Source organism: Misgurnus anguillicaudatus, chromosome 24 (assembly GCF_027580225.2).
Source record: "Misgurnus anguillicaudatus chromosome 24, ASM2758022v2, whole genome shotgun sequence".
Classification (NCBI taxonomy): Eukaryota; Metazoa; Chordata; class Actinopteri; order Cypriniformes; family Cobitidae; genus Misgurnus; species Misgurnus anguillicaudatus.
In genome coordinates, this window is record NC_073360.2 from 25605152 (window position 1) to 25630841 (window position 25690).

Consider the following 25690-nt stretch of genomic DNA (forward strand, 5'->3'; position numbering starts at 1 on the left):
ACCCATGAACACTGCAGGGAGTTGATATTGTACACCTTGAGGACCACAAAACCAGCAGACGAGGGAAAAGATCAGACCCATCCGTAACCCCTCCTGTATTACATTATTAACTGCTCACTCTTCACACCGTTTTAAGCTTTGGGATGCACGCGTGTCCGTTTCCATAGCTGCAGGAAAGATTGCACTTCTAAGCAACTTATTGTGCATTTGTTAACTCAAGTACATTTATGCATTTGGCAAATGCTTTTATCCAAAACTACTCAATGCATTCAAATTATACGTTTTTATAAAATAAGTGTATTTACTAGAAATCGAACCCATGAGCTTTTATACTGCCAACGCAATGCTCTACCAGTTTAGCTACAGGAACAGGAAGTTAAATCAGGCAAAAAAAATAAAAAATTCCTAGAAAAAAACTTTATAAATGCAGCAAACATGTTGATACTGCGGAAGCATTTAAAACATCTGAGAAAGATGCATTTGTGCAATTTTTGGACAAACAGTTTGGTTCTCTGTAAAAAAAATTGCACTTACATTTTTAGTGATAAGTTGCTGTAACTTATAAAATAAAGTTGAATTAGCTAAACTTAGTTCAACTTTATTTTATAAGTTATAGCAACTTACTCAAGATAACAAATAAAAGTTTAAATGTCTTGTAAATCCAAGTTAATTATACTTTAAACTATAAGTGCAAAAAAAATTTTACAGTGTTGTAAAACCAAACAGTAGAGGATTTTATGTGAGGTAGAAATCTGTCAAAATGAATATGATTTCATGAACCAGCAGGTCAAACACAAATGCAGGTAAAATACAGTCAATGACCTCCATGTAAGGGTGTGACAGATCACAAATCTCGTTATGTTCAGATCACATTACGATTTTTGAGGCACAGGTTGGATAATTTTTTGGATCAGCAAAAAAAGGGATGGGAAAAATCTAATAACAAATAAATAAATTACAAAAATTTATAAAAAAACAAAACAAAGTTGTTGCACATTAAGTAAGGTCTAAAATAAGCATTAGGTACAGAAATCGGATCATTAATAATAATAATAATAATAATAATAATAATAATAATAATAATAATAATAATAATAATAATAATTATTATTATTATTATTATTATTATTATTATTGTTATTGTTATTATCATTATTATTATTATTATTATTATTATTATTTTAGTGCTGGGCAAAGATTAATCGCAATTAATCGCATACAAAATAAAAGTGTTTTTTTGCATAATATATGTGCGTGTCTAATTATTATGTATATTTAACCACACACACATTCATATATTCATTTTAGAATTGTTTTACTTATATATACATTTTTTTAATTTATATTTAATATAGAATATATAAAAATATAAATAAATATATATAAACATGTAAAGGGCTGTTTACACTTGGTATTAAGATGTGTTTTCATCGATCGGATCACAAGTGGACGAGAGAGACACATGACGTTTACACCTGGTATTTAAATCCGTCTCTTTTGTCCACTTTCGACCGCTTCTGTGCTGAATACTATGAGGGGGTGGTCTGTGAGACGGTGGGCGAGTCTCTCTGCTGTCATTCAAACCCGAGCGGGAGTAATTATGAGTTTATGGACGCAAACTAATATTATGTCGGAGTGCACTAGCAAGTAAACATGCTGCTCAGTGTTTTGTACATGAGTATGTAAGAGCTTTCTTTGAATTTTCAGCGCAATTGATGAAATAGGATCGCGCAACTTTCACATGCTTTAAAAACGAAACTACGGAGATCAGCCGCTTAGTTTTATCAATGAAAGGCTATAAATAGCGCTGTTCACCGAATGTTCACGCCAGAAGTCAAAAAAGACGTAAAAACTTGTGTTTAATACCTCAGATTAGATAAATGGGCGGAGAGAAGGCGGTCGCGTGTGGCTGTTCGAACGCATTCAACCACATGTGCGTTCCGCAACTCCAAAGTGATCCGATCGAAAGTGGTTTCGACCACCTCTGGATGTGGTTGAAAGTGGTCGAAAGTGGACGAGCTCAAAACGTTTTGAACACCGTTTACACCTGGCATTAACGTCGTCCACTTGTGATCCGATCGACGAAAACACATGTTAATGCCAAGTGTAGACAGCCTCTAAATGTTTCTTAAATACATACATGAATGTGTGTGTATTTATTTATACATAATAATTACACACAGCACATACTCATATATTATGCCAAAAATCACTTTTATTTTGTATGCGATTAATCGCGATTAATCTTTGCCCAGCACTATTATTATTATTATTATTATTATTATTATTATTATTATAACACTGTCTTTAATGTATAAATTGAATATAATTATTATTTTTAAAGCTACAGAAGTGATTTTCTCTTTGTCTTGGATTGTTTGATTAACATTAATGACACAGACTAAATTTGCGTATTAATCCGCGAATCGCATGCGAGCCGAACCGTGGGTCGTGATCCGTACGGTTACACGGATCAACTGCAATCCGTCACACCACTACCTCCATGACCCAAAATGTGCAGTATAGGTGCTGTATCGCACCGCAAAACATATCAGACGCTTCCATTAGACCCTCACGTCTGTCTGTGATTGATAATTAAAATTTGATGTCGAGATGGGCAGTCCTGTATGTTCAGAGCCCGTGTTTCATTTATAATTGATTGTCAATTATTCTGTCGATTACCAACAAGCCTCACGTTTCCCTCTGAACTCCTCTAACCGAGAAGGTTAAAGAGCTGAAGCCTGGAACAAAGACTTGAGACGTAAAACGTCAATACCAGAGAAACCACCACCCAAGAGATATGCTGCCTTCATATTCAGCCAGACACAACCTTTAACAACAGAGCCCTCTGTGTAATTAATGTGCTGTTCATTTTACTAATAACTAGCTTAATAATTCATCTCAGACAGTAGCCACAGATAAATGATTGTGATTAATTGCATCACTGCTTTAGGGTCTTTACAGTAATTAGTAATGCTGGTAAAACTAACACTTGCCCTGTGTACCACACCGCAAAAAATTCAGCTATTATGACCAAACCATCAGAAATTATTTTTTTGCGGTTTACAGTTTTTTTGCATAAAATTAGAATATTACCTTGATATATTTAATAATGACTGAGTAAGGTCATGGCAAAGATTGAAATCGATGTGAAATCAATGAGTGAAATAAAACTTTGATGCTCCTTATCTCATCAGATTATGAGACATTACAACTGATGGATCACAATTTAAAAATCCAAAATGTTTGAATTTTTTTATAGAAAATACTATAACTTCTTTCAATAAAAAGCAACTACACGTACACATACGGGCATACGGTATAAGCCTTGAAAAGCATACTTTTAAAATTATATATCAAAAATGTGCTAAGGTTTAATGATGACGTGGAGTTTAAAAAAAGATGATTTTTACTATGATTTACAACAATCTGCATTTTTTTATGGATTTAAAAAGACAAAACTGGCTAAGACACACAATAAAATCTTTGTGCATCAAATAGGGTTCCCACACCTTAGTTAACTTCAAATTCAAAGACCTTTCAAGGACTTTCCAGGTCTAATACCCTCAAATTCAAGTACTAAATGTGGGGACACATTTCAAGTAAGAGCAAGGTTACATCATGTTACCTTTAAAGATACATTGTTACAGTTCCCTTTCGAGGGAACTCGCGCTGCGTCACTGCTGTGACACTTTGGGGACGCCTCCAAGGCTAAGTGCGTCTGAATGTGTATATGAAATTCAACCAATGGTGAGGCTTAATGACAAAGACAGGGTGACGCTGGAACCAGGAAGTATTTCGCTATCTGAAATATTGCCAAAGATGGCGTTACAGAAACGCAGGAAGTATGGCAAGGGAGACACAGCGTCACGTTCCCTTCTCAGGGAACAACAGTTACATACGTAACCCGAGACGTTTTCATGTGTCAAACACAACTATGCAAAAAAGCATTTTGGTATGAATCAACATTCGCATACAGAAGATATAAACATTTAAAACAAACACTTTAGCACGTGTGCTTAAAAAGTCTAGAATTTTTATGATATTATCCTACACTACACAGGAAATAATATGGATTTTTTCCCAAAAGAAATCTTGCATAAAATAGATTCAACACTTTCGATGACTTGTATGTATGTATGTATATTTTCAAAAACTTCCCAGGGCCTTCAATTTCCCCCCAGATTCACAAATTTTCAAGGATTTCAAAGACCCGTGTGGGAATCCTGAAAAACTGGGAGTGCACACATTTCCTGCAAAACCCAAACTGCTGGATGTTTAAAAGATTGATAAAGTGTTGTTTAACTTTTCAATAAAAGATGATAAATTCTTAGATGATTTGCTAAATTAAATTGCCCCTTAGCAGATTTTGACTAGCATTTCATAACAAATTACATATTATATATATTATAACAACATAAGCTTTCCGATTCATGAACGAATGGCTCGATTAATTCAGCTGCTTTTAATGAACCAGTCAAACTGATTGGTCTGAAAAGAACACAGGAGTCAATGGTCTATATTATGGACTGAATCAGTCAGATAACTCACTTTCTCACAGCAACAGCTCTGATTACTCACTCGCTCACTCACGGAAAAGCAGTTATTATGTCCCACTTGAAATGAGCCAATAACATTTACTGCTATGTGGACTGTTTAGAGAGCCATGTTAGAAATGTAAATTAGTCTTTAAATTAAATCTTATAGGAAGCACAGGATGTATGCAAACCTCCAACAGTTTGTATACGTATTATGAGCGAGAGAGATGCATCAATATCTCACAGCAAGCAGTCTCAGAACAGAATGCATCAGGCAGGACAGGGCCAAAAATAACAGCTATACCATTTGCAACTTTAACAGAGACACACTCCTAATGGGCCTTCATACCTTTACCAGAGAAGAAGCCTACAGGAGATTTATTTAAAAAATGTGATGACACTTCAGGTAAAAATCTCCAAATAAAGGCTGAAGTTTAGTCAATTTTTTACGTGTACGCAGGAGTCATGTGCATGTAAAATGTGCGTATTTGTACGTGTAGGTTGCACATGCTCCTACAGGAGAATGCAGTATGTAGCCTATGAGATGCATTTAGGGTTCCCACACCTTGTTAACTTCAAATTCAAGGACCTTTCAAGGATTTTTCAGGTCTAATACCCTCAAATTCAAGGACTAAATGTAGTGACACATTTCAAGTGAGAGCAAGGTTACATCGTGTTACCTTTTAAGATACATTGTTACAGTTCCCTTTCAAGGGAACTCACGCTACGTCACTGTGGTGACACTTTGGGGACGCCTCCAGGGGTAAGATCGCCTGAATGTATATATCAGATTCAACCAATGGTGAGGCTTAATGACAAAGACAGCGTCACGTGGGAGCCAGGAAGTATATCGCTATCTAAAATATTGCCAAAGACGGCGTTACAGGGATGCAGGAAGTATGGCAAGGGAGACGCAGCGTCTCGTTCCCTCTCTTCTCAGGGAACAACAGTTACATACGTAACCAGAGATGTTTTCATGTGTCAAACACAACAATGCAAAAAAGCATTTTGGTATGAATCAACATTCGCAAGATATAAGCATTTAAAGCGAACAGTTTAGCACGTGTGCTTAAAAGGCTAGAAATTGTATGATATTATCCTACACTACACAGAAAATAATATGGATTTTTTTGCATAAAATAGATTCAAGCACTTTCACCTATATCTATGTATGTATACTTTCAAAACTTTTCCCCCAGATTCACAAACTTTCAAGGATTTCAAGGACCCGTGTGCATTGCATTGTGTCGCAATGCGCAGATCGTCTGTGTACACAAACGTATGTGTTTGAGCTTCGACAGTTATATAAAACAGCTCAGGTCATATTTGCACCCATGTGGGCCGAAAGCCTCAATTGATACTTTTCATGTGATGTCACGTACCGCTGGAGGGCAAGAGAGCGATATCTGCTGTTGTCCGCAGGTTAAGAAGTGAGTGATACCTTTTGTTAACCCTAAATATTCAATAGTTTTTATGCAATAAAATAACAGATAATGAGACAATCCTGGACTATAAACGAAAACCCAGAAAAGAGGAATTTGTGCCATAATGTATGTGTCTTTGTCCCGTGAGGGGAAACAATGGCAGCCATCAATATGCACTCATATTTACAGTAACCACTTCATCAAAGGTAACCTCACATAAACACTTACAGTATATTACTCATTGTATTTAAAGCCATAAAAACCATGATTATACCGGACATACACAAATTTACAAAACTTGCACATTTAAAAACCTTATTTTGAGCTCAACAAAATGATACTTTAGTTACATTAATCTTTTTTCCTGTTCATGTTTTACAAGTTCAACAGCAAAATCAAAACCTACCCCCGAAACCAGCTTAAGTCCCCCCTGAGGTGCATATACCCCTGCTCGGGAATCACTGCTGCAAAGCACAGTCGTACACTGAATGATAATGAAATAGGTCATGCGAGACACCTGCGAATTAGAGCACAGCACACAGACTGCGTCTCGAGAAGGTGGGAGTTTGTTTTGGCATCGAGGGGAGCAAAAGGAGGTCAGTTTTCTCAAGTGCACCATCCCTCCTGTTGGTTCAGCTGTATCAGCATTTAAAAAAACGTCCCCGCAAGTTCCCATCTCCCTGAGTACTTCAGAGAGACACAAGTTTGCCCTTTCCCCCCTTTTCCGCTACATCAAAAGCGTAGCATGCATCTTCCGAAGCTAACAGCTGTTGCTAACCGGTCCAGCTCGAGGCTGCTTTCCTTTGATGCCTGAATCGCTACGTAACAAAAGACGCTAAGTGCGTTTTGTCCAAATCTTTGGTCAATATAAAAAAGATGGCGGCGCTTGTTTTGTTCTTAGATGTAGCTGGGGCCATCTGCTTTTAAAGATCAAATGAAATCTCACGGCGACGGTGTGGAAAATCAAGGTAAGTGGTTTCTCGGGGACTCGCGTATTGAACGAGACAAGAAGCTGAGCTTGCGTCTGCATATGCAGCCTGGCCTTTGCATGTTCACCATTATGTAACTGCACAAATACTACTGCCAAACAAACAAGTGAAGACATAATGTGTGGAAAACCTGGGCACATGAGATTAAAGGTTAGTTCAGCCGTATAAACACAACAACAGTCGGCTGAAAAGACCAATTAAACAAATCGGAATCCAATCAGTTACAAAACTGACTTTTGTGCTTTTAAATAAAAAGGCAGTCGAGATTGTAATTGGAGTCACTGATGGACCTCACAAATGGAAATAATTATTATAAAAAGCAAACAGGACTGCCAAATAATCTGTGTTTCTAAATACTAACCAACTAGATAAGCCAAAAATGAGCAGTTTAAAAAAAAAAGCCTTACATAAATAAATCGCACAATGGGAAAATCAGAGACGAACAATGGTGAGGGGAGAAAACGTCTCATCGCAAATGGATTTGTTGTGGATAGCATGCTTGCGACACCCTGACACACTCTCTCACTTTCGCTCTCTCTCTCTCTCTCTCTCTTTGCCAGTAATCTCTCCCTCTCTCTCGGTGCGAGAAAAACGGCCTCTAAATTTAGCATCAGATTTATCATGTGGTAGCAAAGGCACCAGCTAACCAAAGAGGGGCGGGTAGGAGGAGGCGTCGCCTCTGAGGGGGGTGTCCGTCACTAGTCACATTCGGAGCCAATGAAAAATGCCAAGGCCTGACAGCAGTACACACACACACACACACAGCAGACAAATAGACGTGCCTGCTACACCGGCCTGCCATACTAGAAAAAAAGACACACAGACACCCGGATGAATGTGTTTGTACCTTTTGAGAGTGGGAATTAAGAATGCTGTCATGAGTCCTCTATCTAGTGAAAAAGGGTCCTAACCTTATATGAGATAAGAACACGAATGGACAGCAACAGAGTGCGAACCAAGTGCCCTTGAGCTTAAGGTCTAAAAAAGACGCCCTTTTACAGGAACGCTAAAAACAATGAGGGAAAAGAAAAACATATCGGCCACCTGGTTAGATAAGTGGCCGAGCCGAGTGGAAGGGAAGAGCCGAGTGCTGCAATGAAGTGAAGGACAATCATTGCACAAGGACATGCGCGCGGCGGGTCAGAAGAGCCTCGACTGGCCCGACAGCACTGCGCTGATTGCACAGACCGTTCATTTCACAAACACCCAGAGAGAGGGACGCAGCATGTGCGGCTTCCATCCGGTCACAAACGTCAATATCCGACACATCAAGGCGATGCAAAAACGGGTTCGGCTGCGGCCTGGGCGTCAAGGTCAAAACGTTTACAAAGCAGATGCTTTAAAAGGATGCTGGAACTGATAGAGAGTGAATACCGGTTGCAACACTGCAAATCACCTACACTGCATGAGAGAGAGAGAGAGAGAGAGAGAGAGACATAGCTGGGAGTGTGTGGGCCGATAGCCTTTGCGCTACAGCAGTACCGTGCATAGGACACGGCAGGTAACCGCAGCATCAAAGGGAAGCACGCCACAGCGTCGACTAGGCAGATTTGGAAGCTTGTCTGCTCCTACAAGGGTTCTTGCAGACTTGGCAGCCTTCCACTCTGGGAGAAACCTTAAATGAAAGCACTGGGATGCTTCGTAGCGAGTTTGTCACAGCGTAATAACCTGTCTGCAGCGTTGACATGTTTCCAGTACTGACAGCCTGAGGCAAAGTCAAAGGTGGCCTGAAGTAATGCAGTATTGCTTGCTTTATTTTTGAAGATTTTTATCAAACTAAAAATGTGGGCTGAGATATCACATGCGACGAAAACTGGCAAGTCTGAAATACGTTGATTTTAACACACACAAAAAAGACAGAACGATGAAGCAATCAGAAATGGGGTACAGCTTATACTCTAATATTTGATAACACACAGAGCATAATAATAATGTAAATAGGGTTTAGTATGATTCAGTGTCAAAGCACATTCATGAAAAAAGAAAAAAGAAAATCTGTATTGTACCACAGATAACATCTGAATTCTCCCCCAATAATGGTTTACACACTATGGTTAGTCTTGTCTTTAAAGGTGCAGTGTGTAATTTTTAAAAGGATCTCTTGACAGAAATGCAATATAATATACAAAACTATATTATCATGGGTGTATAAAGACCTTTTTATAATGAATCGTTATGTTTTCATTGTCTTAGAATGAGATGTTTTATCTACATGCATGAGGGTCCCCTTACTTGGAAGTCACCATTTTGTGCCACCATGTTTCTACAGAAGCCCTTAAAGGTGCAGTGTGTAATTTTTAGAAGGATCTCTTTTAAGAAATGCAAAATAATATATAAAACTATATTATCAGGGGTGTATAAAGACCTTTCATAATGAACCGGTATGTGTTTATAACCTTAGAATAAGACATTTCTATCTACATACAAAGAGGGTCCCCTTACATGGAAGTCGCCATTTTGTGCCGCCATTTTCCTACAGAAGCCCTTAACGGACCATTTTTTACAAAGTTGTATCCGACAATGACATGTTTTTCCGGTGGCTGCTACTGTAGCTTCTCTATGCGTTTCAAAAGCGAGGGGTGAGCAGTGGGCTGAGCCGTTGGCTGCAATTCGCAATCTCACCACAAGATGCTGCTAAAATGTACACACTGCACCTTTAAATAAAAACAACCACCTAAAAAAAATTATTGGCTAAAGGGACACTTTATTTTTAAAAAATATTACGCAGCAGAAATATAGTCCCCTTAGTAACTATTTTCCGGCACTGCATAATATCATTGCACCTCCTGCAGCCATGTTACGGTAGCAAAGTCCTTGATTATTATGCCAGAATGAGTTTATAGTTCCTAACCATATCTGCCTAGAAAATCACAACTTTTAATTTTTTGTTGGTCTTAGTACACGATGTAACTACAGAAGAGTCAAGTTTTAAATGGGAAAAATATCGAAACTATTTTATGTTATTTTTGAGCGCGATGCCAATGGTCCAATCCGATTCAATGGACCATGCCAAGCCACGCCAAAAGTGGCAGCGCCAGACCCGGAGATCGGCCGAATGGACTCCAAACCGGCAAAAATCAGATGTTTAACTCTAGGGGAGCTGGAAAATGAGCATATTTAAAAAAAAAAGTGGAATGTCCATATGAAGACAAAACATACACACTTTGTCCTGTTTTAATGTATACAAGAAAATTTAAGTTTTGACACTAAAGAATTTGTGTGACTGTCCTACTGAAATTAAGTTTGTGTCTTACTGACTGATGCTGATGCATGTCGACTCTCGCCTGAAACTGGATAACAAAAGTGCCCACTGCAGACGCATTTGGTGCAAACTGCAATCTGTCTCAGGTGACCGCCACTGATCAGATTGCCCCGACGGATGTTAATACTAGTTACCGATGAGAAACCAAAATGTGACCAATGAGAAACCAAGCAGGAAAGAGAGGATGTCGCAGAATGTATCTGCAAATGCAAGTCCATTGCTGGCGTTGCAAAGGGTCAAAGAATACATTTGGTCCGGCTCACGCTGTGTCTTTAGCCGGGAGGCAGAACACAACACCCTCTGTGTTATTACTGTTCTTTCCACTCAGTTAATGTCACAAAGAAATCTTTCCTTTGAAAAATCGTTGTGTTTTTGGAACGGACGCAGTGCCACGGTGCACTAGAGCAGCTACACTGAAAACAACATTTTAGTTAACTTTCCAGCAGTTACAAGACAAAGTGATTTGCTATTGACTGAGGTTTGTTTGTGAAAGGCCCGTGTGTATTGGCGAGTTTGAACGTACCAGGAAGGAGGAACGACAACACACAACACAAATATTTGCTGTCTGTTTTAGCTAGCATTCATTGAGCCTGTGACATAGTGCCTTAACCAAATGTGACAAAAAAAATTAATTTAGGGCTGCAACTAACAATCATTTTTGCGATTAATCAACTAATAAGATGAAAACATAAATATTTATTAAATTAGATTTTTCACTTATTATAGCTAAATAAGGTACTCGAGGACCAGGATTGGGAAGCAGTGCCCTAAGGGAATACTTACGGGTTTTATAGGTTAGGTAAGCGCGCCATCTGGTGGATAATAGCTGAAATACAGATTGTCGGAAAAACTCGTCATTGGCAGGGAAGCGTTTTCTCATTGGTGGGGAAAGAGTTAAAGAAGCAGTGCCTGATAAACGTGCATCTCAGATAAAAAAATGCATGACTGAGCATTCAGCTCACGTTGTATGTTTGACTTTGAGCACACAGCTGGTGCTGTATGAAGCGGACCACGGATATCATTATCAATTATTATCAATTGTATCCATTACTTGTTGCAGCCTTAAAGCAATAATAGTGATAAAACACTATAGGCTATATGGGATGGATAGACAGCATCCTGACCCTTTTCTCTGTCTATCCTCAGTTGTTTGGCTCGGCGTGAGACGTGTTGTCATACTCTCTAGTACAGGATTCAATTAGATCCCTTACATCCTGCTAATCAAAACAAATCAAAGGAAAAAGCACCAAAGCGCCATGTTCTCCGAGCCATGCTAATTGAGAGATGTGTCTTTTCAGAATGGAAGTCCACGAGAGGCATTCGAGGGGGTGGAGGTTCGGGAATGACTATGGTGAATGGTGATATTTTAAAGGGTTTTTGTCAATGGCTATGTCCAGAAAAGCTTGTTTCCTTTTCTTTCCCGCACGCTTGTTCTCCTCATTAGCGTCACTCAACAGCAGTTAGAGGTGGGCAGGCCACAGCGGTGCTGAGCTCTCCTCTATAGATTTCAAACATGGGAACGCGCCAGCCTTGCTCTGAGTCACCCGGCAATTCAAGGGCCGAGACGGGCCCTCAAGGATTCCTCTGAGAAAAACAAAAGGCAAAATTGGCGTATTCGAAATTATCCTGTGATTTTTAGCGGCACAACACCAATACATTGTTGGCTTGGTTTGAACATCGTCTAACTCCTAATCTACAGTCTTTCTTTCTCCCTCATCATTTTGTGCATCAAAATCACGAAATGTTTACATCAAACCTCACTTACATCAGACACCTAACCAAAGCTCTTTATTAAATCTGTTTCTCAGTCTATGAGGAAACAACACCTGTTGAAAATTCAAACAAGTAATGATGCTGCGTCCCCAGCTGTCGGCAAAATACTACAACTGAGCTAAGCAACGTTAGCTTGGATTTTTAATTGGCGCAGGGTTGTTTGGAGTCAAACGGCAAGCGGTGTCCTTCTTCTCTACCAACAAGCGAGAAAACATGCGCTGGGGGGTTTCAGTACTTCACACGGCACCACCTTTTGGACGTCATTAAAAACTTGGCCTGGAGTTTTCACACTCAGTCGTGCGCAAGCCCGCGCCACATGACGCGACAGCTTTGCAGTTTCGCAGTCCGCTAAGGTGCAAATATTTTTTTTTTAAACTGACAAACAAAAAATACACGGGTATGCTCAATTTCAGCTCAGACACCCCCGCTTACTGCCAGTCCCGTGCTTGGCGACTGCGGGAACAGTCGAACTGGGAATGTAGCTTTTGCTCAGGCATTGTTTTGACAGCGCTCACGGCGTTAAATGCCAGGACATCTACACTCAGGCTGGTTTGCGTGTTGTGCTGTTGGAGCTGAAGGGTCCCATTATGCTGTGTGCTGGGCCTTTTAACTCCGGTTTCAACCCGGTCACCTCCTTCCCCACCCACTAGTATTGCTGTACTTCAAGCATAGCTCCCATTTTTGTAGGTAATGTCACTCATTAGACTGATTATAGCCAGTGGCTTGGCACTGATTGGTGCGACTCCTGCGAAATCAAGTTTAAGGACCTGAAGGTGGCTGCTTTGAGCTTTGAATGCAAACTCATTATACGGTGTCTAACAGTGTTTTGAACTAGTGTCAGCAAAAATGACACAATAATCTTTTAATGGCAGAAAAACCAGAGGCTGATAGTCAAAGGCAGGGAAAAGCAATCAATGCCCGTCCGCTTTTAAGTTATGACATGAGTAAATACGAATTCCGGGTCCAAGCATCCACTCATTTCAATAGAGGATATTATATAAACAGCCGTTTATGAGCACTATTGATTCATGTTACACATTTACGCAACAATGTATAAACCCAAAGTGTCTCCATGCTCAGGGAATCACCGACAGCAATATATTAGTAATGCATAGGTCAATGAGTCCATGTCTGGTCTGTTATGGAGATAAAAATTAGGATCAGATGTTTTAGTAGTTGTGCATTATTATACGAGTGCACAATAGTGTGAATTTCTTGTTATTTCCCTATGACTTTTAAGAGCGGTTGGACCCGGAAGTGGTGCATGACATCAGACTTAACAAGCGAATAGGACATAAACAGGTTGTAACTTCTATGGTCAAGAAAGGCAAACATAGACCAATTAAATTAACCTCCTATATTTTCTACAAAGAAGAAAAGATTATGAACTATGGATGGCAGATTCTTCGAACTTTAACTATTCGATTTGAATGGTCCACATATGAGCTAGCTACTCTTTTTAAAGATCTAACATTACTTAAAGGGATAGGACTAGTTTAACCAAAAATTAAAATTCAGTCATAATTTATTCACCCTCATGTTGTTGTAAATCTTTATGGGTTTCTTTATTCTGTTTAAAGGATTAGTCCATTTTCTTTAAAAAATCAGATAATTTACTCACCCCCATGTCATCCACAATGTTTATGTCTTTCTTTGTTCAGTCGAGAAGAAATTAGGTTTTTTGAGGAAAACATTCCAGGATTTTTCTCATTTTAATGGCCTTTATTGGACCCCAACACTTTACAGTTTCGATGCAGTTTAAATGAGTCAAAATGGTCTTATCTAGCAAAACGATTGTCATTTTTTAGGCAAGGAAAAAAATACACTTTTAAACCACAACTTCTCGTCCTCCACCGGTCGTGTGATGCGCTGCGCGACCTCACCTAATTGTGTAAACACACCGAAGGTCACGTGTTACATATATGAAACGCACATTTGCGGACCATTTTTGTAAACACTGTGGCGGTAGTTTTGCCTACGTCATCCGTGACGTTTTGCCGCAATGACTTATTACGTGAGTTCGCGCTGGTGCGCCACACGGCCGGTGGAAGTGCAATTTTTTTTTTCTTGCCAAAAATGGCAATCGTTTTGCCTTATTTGGGATCATTTAGAGCCCTTTGAAACTGCAATTTTAAACTGCATTGAAACTGTATGGTGTTGGGGTCCAATAAAGTCTATTAAAATGAGACAAATCCTGGAATGTTTTCCTCAAAAAACTTAATTACTTCTCGACTGAACAAAAAAAGATGTAAACATTTTGGATGACAATGCCCATTGACTTTAATAAATTAGGACAGTATTTTCAATTTAAGTACATTAGTTAACATGGACTAACAATGAATAATACTTCTACAGCTTTTACTACACTGTAAAAAATACTTTGCTGCCTTAAAATTTTTTGTTAAATCAACTCAGATTTACAAGTCATGTCAACGGTGATGAGTTGTCACAACTTATAAAATATGGTTGAGAAAAGTCAACTTAATTTTATAAGTTATAACAACTCACCTGTAGTTATAACAACTCGTCTCTAGTCAAGATAAATAATAGTAAGTTGAAATGACTTTAAGTTGATTCAACAAAATATTTTAAGTCAGCAAAGTATTTTTTACAGTGTAACTACCGTTAATAGAGCTGGATGTGTTACATTAGTTAACTGGCATGAAAACTACACAATGAATTACCTAACATTAAAGATTAATAAATGCTGTAAAATCTATTGCTCATCATCAATGGATATTGGCTAATGCATTTACTAACGTAATAAATGAGACCATAAAGTGTTACCCACTTGATAATAACTTTCATTAGGGCATTAACAAACAATAAATAATAATAATTAAAGAAGCCGATCACCAAAAACACGTCATATAACTTTGTCAGTTTCGACTGCAAGATCTTCAGTGGGACACAAAAGAAATTATTAATAGCAAAATGTTCAAACAGTTCTTTTCCATACCATGAAAGGAAATGGTGACCACAACTGTCAAGCAACCAATACTTTTAAGGCAAGATGGACAAAACTATTGTTGGATGCCTAGAGAAAAATCAGAAAATAATGCAGTGTTGTATGAACGACTTTTATGATGTTTTATCTTTTGAAGCTTGACAGCTCCAAGTCCCCATCCACTTTCAGCACAGAGCTTCACAGATATACAATACTGCACACTTTCAGTGTTTCATGAAAGTCAAACACGTCTGGAATGACATAAAGGTGAGCAAATGATGACAAAATTGTCATGTAAATAGATATCAAATGAGGGCCGATGCAATATTGTGAGAAAAGGTGTTTAATAATTCATACCAAACTTTTATGGCGCGTTACAATGTGACATTACACAATCTCTATTACAGGACATAAAGTGTTTTGAAATGAATTATCTGCCTCATTCACAAATGCTCTTAAGATTAATACACCCCACTAATTTATCAACTCGCAGTGGTGCGAGTTTCAACATGATCAATGTGAAGGGACAAGAATCAGTGCAAAACAAATGGGCCATCACATAAAAGATGATCGTCCATCGTCTTGCTTCACCTAGAGGCTTGTTAAAACCACACCACAGCAGCTGGTGAAGCACTGGCAACTTGATTGGAAAGATTATGCAGCCGTAGGCTTGATGAAAATAAGAGTTTACTCGGAGGGCGATATTAGACCTGCAAAAATCCATTCCCTTCCAAACGCAGCTTCAATCCCACTATCAATTAAAATCTTGTCGGGACATGCCGAGGCATGTTGTGGGAAAAAGACAGACGTGTGAAGTCCAATCACAAATACGGCAAAAAAGCAATCTCGACCTACGGCTGCGGTAAACTTCTGCGCTGTTAGAAACAAACGCTGCAAAAACAAATCCTTACTTCTTTCTGCTGCTTTTGGTGGGAGATAAAAAGCCCTCCAGCCTTGCACAGTCAGGACAGTGTGGCTATTCAGCGCTTTTTTAACCACCGTGTACTTTTCTATTTTCCTGTGTTCACTGTTGGTTTGTTCCTAAATCTAAGGAATCAGGGATACAATGCATCCGTTAATGAATCTGTACCTGCACGCGCGCCACTGCCAAGTTCAGACGGTGCAATATTGCCTCATTGACCGGACGTGGGAATAATAATAGCGTATTTGCATTAAAGGTATTATTCGCCACTGTGCCTGGCTCTGAGCAATATCCACAGAGCTGTAGTCTAACTGCTACTGGAGCCTGGCGGTATTAATACTCCTATTCATCCCGTGTCCAACCCGAGCCAAGAAACAGCATTAGGCCTGGGGCCCTGCGGCCTGCATTTGGATCGGCCTTGTTGGCATGTGTATGTGCGTGAGAGCGAGAAAAACAGCACACTATTTCTCCTCCGATGAGTCTCTGCTCTGGACGGAGCGAGAAAGTTCTTTATATCAATTAGCCAGACAAGTGTGCAACGGACACCTGTCACCATACGGGCCTTCCTCCCCAGCTTCACACGGGCCAGAGGTTCCCATTACGCCCTGATCTAGGACCATCTGCTCACTACAACCCCCTTATCATCGATCACTTGAATATAACACTTGAGCTGATCTCAGGTCAGTGTAAAAGTTCTCACCTTTCCTCTCTAGATCAAAAGCGGGTAAAAGTGTTGGTGGCCCAATACGGAGCCAGGGGGGGCGCCCCAGCTCTGCCCGAGAGGCCATGCACGGCAGACACAGAATCTGGGGCACGGACCATCTGGATGACATAGCAGTCTGAAGTGAAAAGGCTGTCGGAAGTTCACTGCCAACCCGGAGAAGCAGGGCATTAGGTACCATAAAACACACACGCACGCACACACACAAGAACGTACAAAGAAAATTGTCTTGTCGAGACAAGATTTAAATGCGAGACCGGCAAAGGGATTTAATGCTCTGGATTGGATTGCACAGCTGAAGGCAAAATATTTCTTTTTTTTTCTTTCTGAAAAAAAAAAACTTCACTAATGATCTTACTTCTAAGCCGAGCTAAAATAATAAGTTAATGAGTACTCCCACCTCTCGCCCCCAATAGAAAAATCCTCAACCTTTACGCTCACTAAAGCAGCAACTATTTAATATTTTCTTCATGAGGTTTCTTAAGGTTCACAGATAATTCTTCTTAAAATCTTAATGCACAATCTAATCATTAAACACAGCCTGTCCTTGTAAAAGTATAAACAATAGCCGGACAGCAACAGACGTTAGCTTAACGTCGCAGTTTAGGCTCAACTCGCCTCTACCGACAAAATGACTCTCTCGCAATTACACAGCAGACTTGCAAATGTAAAGCGGCTCAGCAATGAGAGAAAAAAGCAAACAGCTCTTACCTTGGGTTGAGCGCGTCTCGGAAAGGCAACTTTAGGATCAATCTAAATGAAACAAGGAAAGAAAAGAAATACATATGAGAAAACCGAGCCGCTACGTGAAGAGGAAAATTACAAAATATTAGAAAACGCCGGCGATGCGCCGCGACTACTCGATAACCTTCATAGAAATTATAGTATTAATCATGATGCAATGCGCTGTGTCTCGTGTGTAATCTGGCAGGGTTATTACACGCTGGTTGCATGGGGCCTGTGTATGACAAAATCGAATAAAATCTTACACAGGTTAGAGCATAATCACTCCATTACCACATAAATAAACAGGTGGCATTATATAATACACCGGAGATAATTCAAAGACTCGGTGAATGAGCGCTTCTGGCCTCTGGGGAGGTCAGGCCGACAAGATGGAAGATGTTTTAGTAAGTGCTGTAGATTTGGGAAGAATCAAGACAGGGCGTTAGATCAATACACCCACAACCTCTTTTCCCCCTGAGGGATTATCATTATTATAGGTGACTTTACTTTTCACTCTTTCACAGTGAATGAAGGGTTACGCCTCTACCCACACCGTGCATTTTTGCCGTGCTATAATCTTATAGGTTTATTGGCTAGATGAGAGTCTATAATACAAACACAGTGTGACTTCACTGATAAACAACAAATAATGCAACCCATGATCAAGGGCAATCGAAATTTGCATGAAGCGTCTCTTTGATTTATCCCGGGAACGTGACAGATTCCCAGCGGGATAAATTACCGACATAAATGTGTCAATTTTAATCAAGTAAGCCTGTTATCGATCCCTGTATTATGAAATTATTTTTTAATAACTAGTTTGTTATGAATGGCACCTATAAAATATTAGATTACTTGTTTATTAAAATTGTAAAAATATATATTAATTAAATTTTTTGGTTAACCTGCAGACTTGATCGAGAAGTTCGGTCATTTAAACATTCATAGACTGAAACAACCGTCTCTCTTTTACGCACACACACAGGCCAAAAGCTCGAGCAGCCGGAGTACTAGAAGCACGATAGATAATCATGCATGCGAGGATAAAAACAGTTCAAAGACTTCCTTTGCACAGATGCTTGCTTCTGCACTCTCATTAAATGGAAAAATAACTCAAGGGAAAAAGATCCATTAGTGCTATATTGCTCTTGAACATACCGTGTGTCTGAATGCTTCGTCACTTAAACAGTAAGAAAAAGAAAAGCAGAACTGCGAGAAGTGACAGCGTGCTAAAAAATGTAATAAACATGTTTTGCTGGAATATGAAGGGACGGGGTCTCCTGGTAAATTAATTTGACCTAAACAGAATTGCAATATGTATTGGGTTTAAAAAAAAAAAAACCTTTCTGGTGGGAAATTACTCTGTTGTGTTATACTTTAATTCATCCAGAAAAGTGTTTAATTTAAAACAGATTGCTTTTAGAGAAGCCGGCAACGGTCTTTCAGTTGTCAATACACAATGCAATTCTCACCTCAGGCTTTCAGATTTGCAGATTACACAGCTTTTAATCAAATGTGTGTCAGGAATATCTCTGTACATGTTTTTCTTGGTCCATTTGCGCTCTTCAAAAGTGACAAAAGATTGAAAAGGAAATTGCGAGAAGGTGAAAATAGAAAACGCAATAAATATGTGCGCCTGTAAACGTAAAGATGCTTTATGAAAATCATGAAAAATTATTACTGCAGGAGCTATAGAACAAACAGGCTATATCTATCTGTAGGCCTACGTGAATTTTAATATACAGTAGCTTAAAAACATAAAATAGGCCTACTGTTTCAAGATTATGGAAATGGCACAAAAAGAAAGGAGGGAAAAGGCAATATATGTGGACAAAAATGAAAGTCTAAGCCTTCAAACCTTTTCAGCAATGTTTGAAAAGGTGTTTCTCCAAGCTTTCTTGACAAGCAAGGTTTCAACAGCAAGGGCAATCTGAAGTAAACCTCCACACGACTGCACAGAACCTCACAGCTCCAAGTGTTCAGATGAATGTACAGTCCCACAGTTCACCTTTATGAATGAGGTCACGCCTGAGTAAAAGTCATGCAACTGCCCCCTCTGACCCTGCTGATGACATCACTACTCAGAGCTCGGTAATCCCTGCTTTAGCTGTAGCAGCTACTGTCCTCGTGATCTCAATCTCTCGAAAATCCGGAGCATGTCGCTGCTATGCTAGCTTTCTTTTTTCCAGCCATTTAAAACATTAAACCTTGACCCACTTTTTACACTAGAGTTACACATGTGTGCATTTATTATGTAATCTAAATGACCCTTTTGATGTCCACATTTGTAGCCTTTTTTATTCAGATGGAAATGCTTCATAAAGACATTTCAGTTTATATCAATGAATGAAAAACTGGCATAAAGAGATAATAAACATTACACCTGACCTGTAGTTATGCAGATTTAAAGCATTAATCCGAGAAATGTGGTAAATATTCACCTGCGGGTTTAAAATTTTAATTTGAAATTATATGTCCAATCAATTTTAGTCAATTATGAAGAGGAATCCATCTGCAGGTTAATGTAAACAGGTTAATCCACTGACCAAATTAGCCACATGATCTAATCTAATCAGAGTAACTAGCAACTTGAACCAGATAACCTCAATTGGTTGTCTTTCGTGTGTAAACATTCACTGCACTTCAAGCCAAATGTTTGCATTTCGAAACCCTAACCCTAACCTATTTAGGATTTTTCTTTCGTTTGTACTTCAATTTTTATTCTTTGAAATTGTTATTTTATTTAAACGCCTTTTACAACAAAGTGTTCCCAACAAATTATATATTTAACCGGGAACAGAGCAGTATTACTAACGCCCATTGTATCACAGACATACATGTTAAACATATTTTTAAAATTTGGGAATATTAAATATGCAGTGTTTGGGGAGATAAACTTGCCACAAATGCATAACAGTGTATTACTCTGTAAAAGCCAATGTTTTTTTCTTGAAAGGAACTTGCATCAACACTACCTCTATTAAAATGACTCAGTGAAGGCTGTGTTTGTCCACACCCTAGCTATGCCAAATAAAGGCTCATTCATTCTGGACTCTTACAGGTTACTAAAAGGGTCATCTACAAGCAGTGAAGATGATGGATTTAATATGGAAAATAAATAAAATCCTTAACCAATAAATTGCCTGCTTATTTTATCAGACCGAAATCTAAATTAATTTCTGATGGAGTCTAATAGGTGAGATGCAATAAGCAGGCAACTTATTTCTGGCTGATGTGACTCAGTTTGTATATTTAACAGATACTAATATTTTAATTTAGTTAAAAATAAATATTTGAATTTACAATAACTAGAAAATGTTTGCAGAAATAAATCAGACACGTAAATAAAACTGTTTAAGAAAAATCAATTACTACTTAAAATGATTTCCATCTTAGATTTTTGAAAATTTTAAATCTTGCTTGATAAAGTAATGATTTATATTATATACTATAAATTTTGGGTTTATCTTAGACGCTTCAACATTAACAGTAACAACAAAAAATTAAATAAATTATTTATAAAAAGGAAAATTTGAGGAAACAACATGAAGGTATAATAATGAGAAGATACAGGAAAAAACCTACAGCTCAATCTCACCTACACACAAACCCAGACCACAATGACAAATTCATAAAACATAACTCAAACCATACACTGACAGAAAAGAAAAATGACTGGTGAATTTGGTTCACCACATAAATAATGTCACCTGCACCTGAACAGAATAATCCACCCTGCTTGAGTATAAACTTATGTCTGAAACTTTTAAACCATAGTCAAGAGTGCACGGTGCTACGTCATACACTGCAAATCTTACACCCCGTGGCATTTATTACATCGTCATAAAGCACAAATGACGTCACAATCGACCTCGGTTGCAGGTGTTCAGTTCACCCTCAACGCCATTTATCACCTTGATAAGATACAAGGGTATAGGACAGGACTAACTACCCGGCTACTTGTTTGCATCTAGTGCCATGCTGTGCATGTGGCTCAATGACAAATGCCACAGAGCACGTCTCAACGAGAGAAGAGATATGACAGACCGTGAATCTTTTCACCACTGAATGTCACAGACAAGCGTGTTTACACAGCACTTCACGAAATATAATATAAAACGCAAACTTACCGTCTTTGAGTCTAATTCGTGGTGAGGTTGAGCTAAGACCTTATCTACACTGGCCGCATCTGCAAACGTAACAAAGCCAAATCCCCTGGAAAACAAACAAACACACAAAGATTAGTAGAGATGGTTTATGCTTGTTTGACTGGTAAACTTTAGTGAAGGGTGTTTTTATATGCACAGAAAACATTTACTGTCATTGGCTTATAGCACATCATTAATCTGGTTTTGTATGGTCTGTCTGTTGTTTCTTTTACACTGTTTTGGTAAACCATCAGATTTTTAAAAAGAGGTGTCTACATAAATGAAATGAAACATTTTTGTCATTAAAGGTTGGTTACCTTAACATTTCAGGTAATCTACATGATCTGTCACAACGTATCACCTTAAATCTGTCAAGGACACTTAAGGTGCGCGAGACAAAGCCATACATAAGCAATTGCATTAACCGTTTCAAAAGACATCTGGTTTAACATGAGCGTTTTTAGTAATGCCATATCAATGTCAAACTGTATTCAATGCAGGAACAGCGAAAAGAAAGCGCATCGCGCTTCGCGCATATGAATAACAAAATCGTGCAATACATTAAAGAACCGTCCAACATAAAAAGTGTCTCAAGGGAAAAAATCCCTGCTGTTATTTTTACCTGGATCGTTTTGTCGTGGGATCCCTCATCACCATACATTCTCTGATCTCTCCAAATTTACTAAAATAGTCTCTAAGGCTGTCTGCAACACAAAACAGGACACATCAGCAAAGCGTTCGCGCGTTACGCACCACAACAGTTTATTGAAATCAAACGCCCCCCTGGATGTATAACAGGGGTCGAATAGAGGACTTCAAATGACTGGGAATGAAAATAACCTTGCGCGCGCGGCACATATCCCGCACGGCGCGCCACGCTGGATACAATGTAACCAACGCGGACGCGCAACAAAACGCAGCCCGACGAAAGGGTCGTGCTCTTACCTGGTGAAGTTTGCCAGCTGAGGCCACCGATAAACATTTTGCTGTAAGGGGAAAACACAGCAGAAGTGAGTCCAGATGTCAGATCGGCCATTTTGACGTGTAGCTAACTACTTAGCTAGCGACAAAAAAGCAGAGCTGAACGAAGGCAAAGCAATCGAGGAGAGAGAGATGCGTGCGTTTTACTGAGCTTTGCACTAAGGGCAGGCTCGCATAAATCAAACAAAGGTGTAGTACAGGAGCGCACCCGGAAGGCTGCACCAATGCCAAGGCATTGGACAGGAGCGATTTACCAAAAACAACACTCTCTCCCTCAATAATGTCACTGGAGACGAGAAAAGTCAAGTGCTGTCAGCGTTGCCTCTTGCTTACCCCGGGTCGTGTTGCGAATCATTTGGGCTTCCAGATGTGGCTTGGCTCCCGTCTCCCTCCATTGCTAACCCAACTATGGCCAGTAACTATAACAAACACACTGAGAGCGAACGCTACCCGTAGCCCCGCTATAGAGAATATTACTGAGCCGGGAATGCGAGCGTCACACGTGGGATCAGCTCTGCCTGGCTCGCCCCCCCCTCCCGTCAGACACAGGGGGCGGGGCGGAGAAGGGGCTCGTCACCATAGCCCATTGCATTGACGTCATTAGCATGGCCCCGCCTATTTGGAGCTCAGCGCGTGTGGATTTTTTACCTTCTTGTTTTGATGTCGTTCGCTAACCTCGAAGTCTCGCGACTGATAACAGTTTTAATTATAGACAGCGTCGGATAATATACAATATCTACCGCGTAGATAAATTCATAACTTTCTGTAGCCTATATTTAAACAAATAATGTAGTATACTTCAGTATGTCTTACCTTTTTATAGTCTGAAGAACCTTTATCCATAATAAGTAACTTTTTATGAATTTTAACGGGTCTTTTTGGAGACCATTTAGGAACCTTTATTTTTAAGAGTGCAGAATATGAAATACTTTGAAAAATGTTTAATTTTAAAATAATTTTTCCAGAATTTACGTGTATTGACCATGTAAGGAATCTAATTTGGTTCAAGGGCACGTGAACATGTCAATCACGTAGGCTTAAAGTTATACAACAAAAATATTTACAAAGAGTTACAAAACAAGTAGGCCTAAAATATACAATATAAAGCATTTCTTAACATAGGCTATATCACACAAAATATACACAAGTACAATATGAAGTGTGGTAAATAAATAGAGATTTAGTTTAGCGGCTCATCATAGGTTGTATTAAAAGCAAACGACTTTATTATGCTTTTAAAACGCTATTCCACATACCAGCCCCCTTTTAATGAATCAATATTGTATTATAGTTTTTCATTTAAAATCCCTAGTGATTAAATAAATTAGACACCGAAAGCACAAATGCAAATATTTAATATGATTACTGTTCTTTCTTGCAGTTTTATCTATCTGTCATACTGTGTATATACATGTTTGTTTTGTGACTGTAAAGAACACACTTCATTCAGCAGCACCCATCTGTCACTATAATACATTCAACTCAAAATATCTCAGCACACTGCCTGAGGGGCTTGTAGACCCCTTCAGAAAACCGCAGTTTTACACATCAATTAAGGGTCTTTAAAATGCACAGAAAAGGTTAAAGGATCCTGTGCTTATTATCCATGGCACGGGGTGAGAGAGCCTGTGCATTAAAATGGAGAGAGAGAGAGAGAGAGAGAGAGAGAGAGAGAGAGAGAGCTCAATTAAGTCTACCTGCACAGTGGATTTCTGTCATGCTACAGTGATTGCTGTTTATTTCCTGCAGCTCTCTTTGAGAAAGGGTTTCATGGCCCAAAGACAGCTCATCATTCTTCTTTTTTTCACATTTTTATCCTTTATACTTTCTTCAACTCATAGTTCCTCTTCTCTTTGCCGCTAAATATAGTTTTTGTACAACAGTCAGACCTCTCATAGTGAAGAGCCCATATGTCCAGATGAGGAGGGCTAAGATGCTCTTGATTGACAGGTGAACCCTGCTGTCTCACCTCGCTGCCTGGCAGACCGCTTGTTGGTAAACGGACACGCGGCCGAGCACCTATGGGGCGCAACCCAGAAATCTCTCTTTGTTTTTATTTTATTCTCTTAAAAAGAGAGGAAAACAGTTAAGGCATAAAGCTTTATTGTTTTCAATTTAAAGCAAGTTTATAAGTTTTTAGTAACTTTTGCTGATCTTTCTGTGTAATTGTCATATTAATCATGATTATCAAAAATAAAAATAAATCCTGAAATCAACCTTCTTCTGCTTTACACTGAAATGTGATTTCTGTTGAGTTCAAATATACACATCATCATCGCTCTTCCATTTAACCGTAATAACATTTCTGATAAGCTTTGGCAGAACTGTTTATAGATCATCAAAGGTCATAATAACATATATAAATACTCATTTTCATTTCAGTGGAAAATAACATTCAGTCTGACCACAGGAAAGCATCTGGGTTTTATGCCTTTCTCTGCTATTACAATAAGGTGCGTTGCCAGATCTTCACAAGTGGTCCGTCAAAGGGGAATGTTTTTAGAAGCATGCCTCATTGAGATTTAACATAATTGTATTGGAAATGACACTTTAGAGTTTAGTTTGAATGACCTGAGCCTCATACAAGCTTTAAATAGCATTCAGGAGTATGATTATTGTGAAGGTTTAATGTTTATAGGTTCATTAAAGTGCTCCACAGGCCAAACGATCTCTTTGGAGCTTTTTATTAACCTATTTGATGTTTGTCATCCCCTTGTTTTAATTGTATTGTTATGACGTAATTCAAAATATTGTTGAGTGCCTCACGGCACTAAAATTCAACATAAGCACATAAACAAATCTGATAATGTAAAGTTTGGCATGTACAGTGTAGATCAGACAGAAAATCATCTGCATAATAAATACACTGCCGCTATGAGACGAGGCATCTATTTCATTAATATTACAATTCCCTATATGAATATTCATGCGACTGTGACATAAAGAGAGACACGGCTGTCGGCTTTGATGAAATGGAATTTCAATTCAACCTTAAAGGAAGCACATCAGGAGTGTATTTAAATGTACGCATTTGCATTGGGTGTTTTTTGAAGGAGCGGTTTATTAACGCTGCAACTCTCGCCATTATTAAGTTAAACCTAATGTCTCTGGAAATCCATTAAGTCTTCAAAAACAGCGGAGGAAGATGTCTGAACACAAGACTCTTATTAAAAAGAAGACTAAGTGCACAACACAGATCTGCCCAATTAGGGCGTACGTGCATTTTGCAATTAGAAAGGAAAATGTAACCTGCCAAACA

General features: G+C 38.9%; 1 protein-coding gene across 18 annotated transcripts in view; it reads right to left on the reverse strand.

Annotated features, from left to right (window-relative positions):
- Positions 1–22982, reverse strand: part of msi2b (musashi RNA-binding protein 2b) — a 332893-nt gene extending 309911 nt beyond the window's left edge. For 11 of the 18 annotated variants that reach the window (XM_055196807.2, XM_055196800.2, XM_055196808.2 and 8 more), the window contains exons 1-5: positions 22765–22980; positions 22396–22436; positions 22073–22154; positions 21433–21517; positions 17288–17329 (exon numbers count right to left, since the gene is read on the reverse strand). In XM_055196807.2, the coding sequence (XP_055052782.1) occupies positions 17288–17329; positions 21433–21517; positions 22073–22154; positions 22396–22436; positions 22765–22826 (312 nt within the window). In that variant the 5' untranslated portion in view covers positions 22827–22980. Of the gene's footprint in view, positions 1–17287; positions 17330–21432; positions 21518–22072; positions 22155–22395; positions 22437–22764 lie in introns of all 18 variants that reach the window. The other 7 variants (XM_055196805.2, XM_055196803.2, XM_055196801.2 and 4 more) reach the window with 3 other exon arrangements.
- Positions 22983–25690: the final 2708 nt, after the last annotated feature.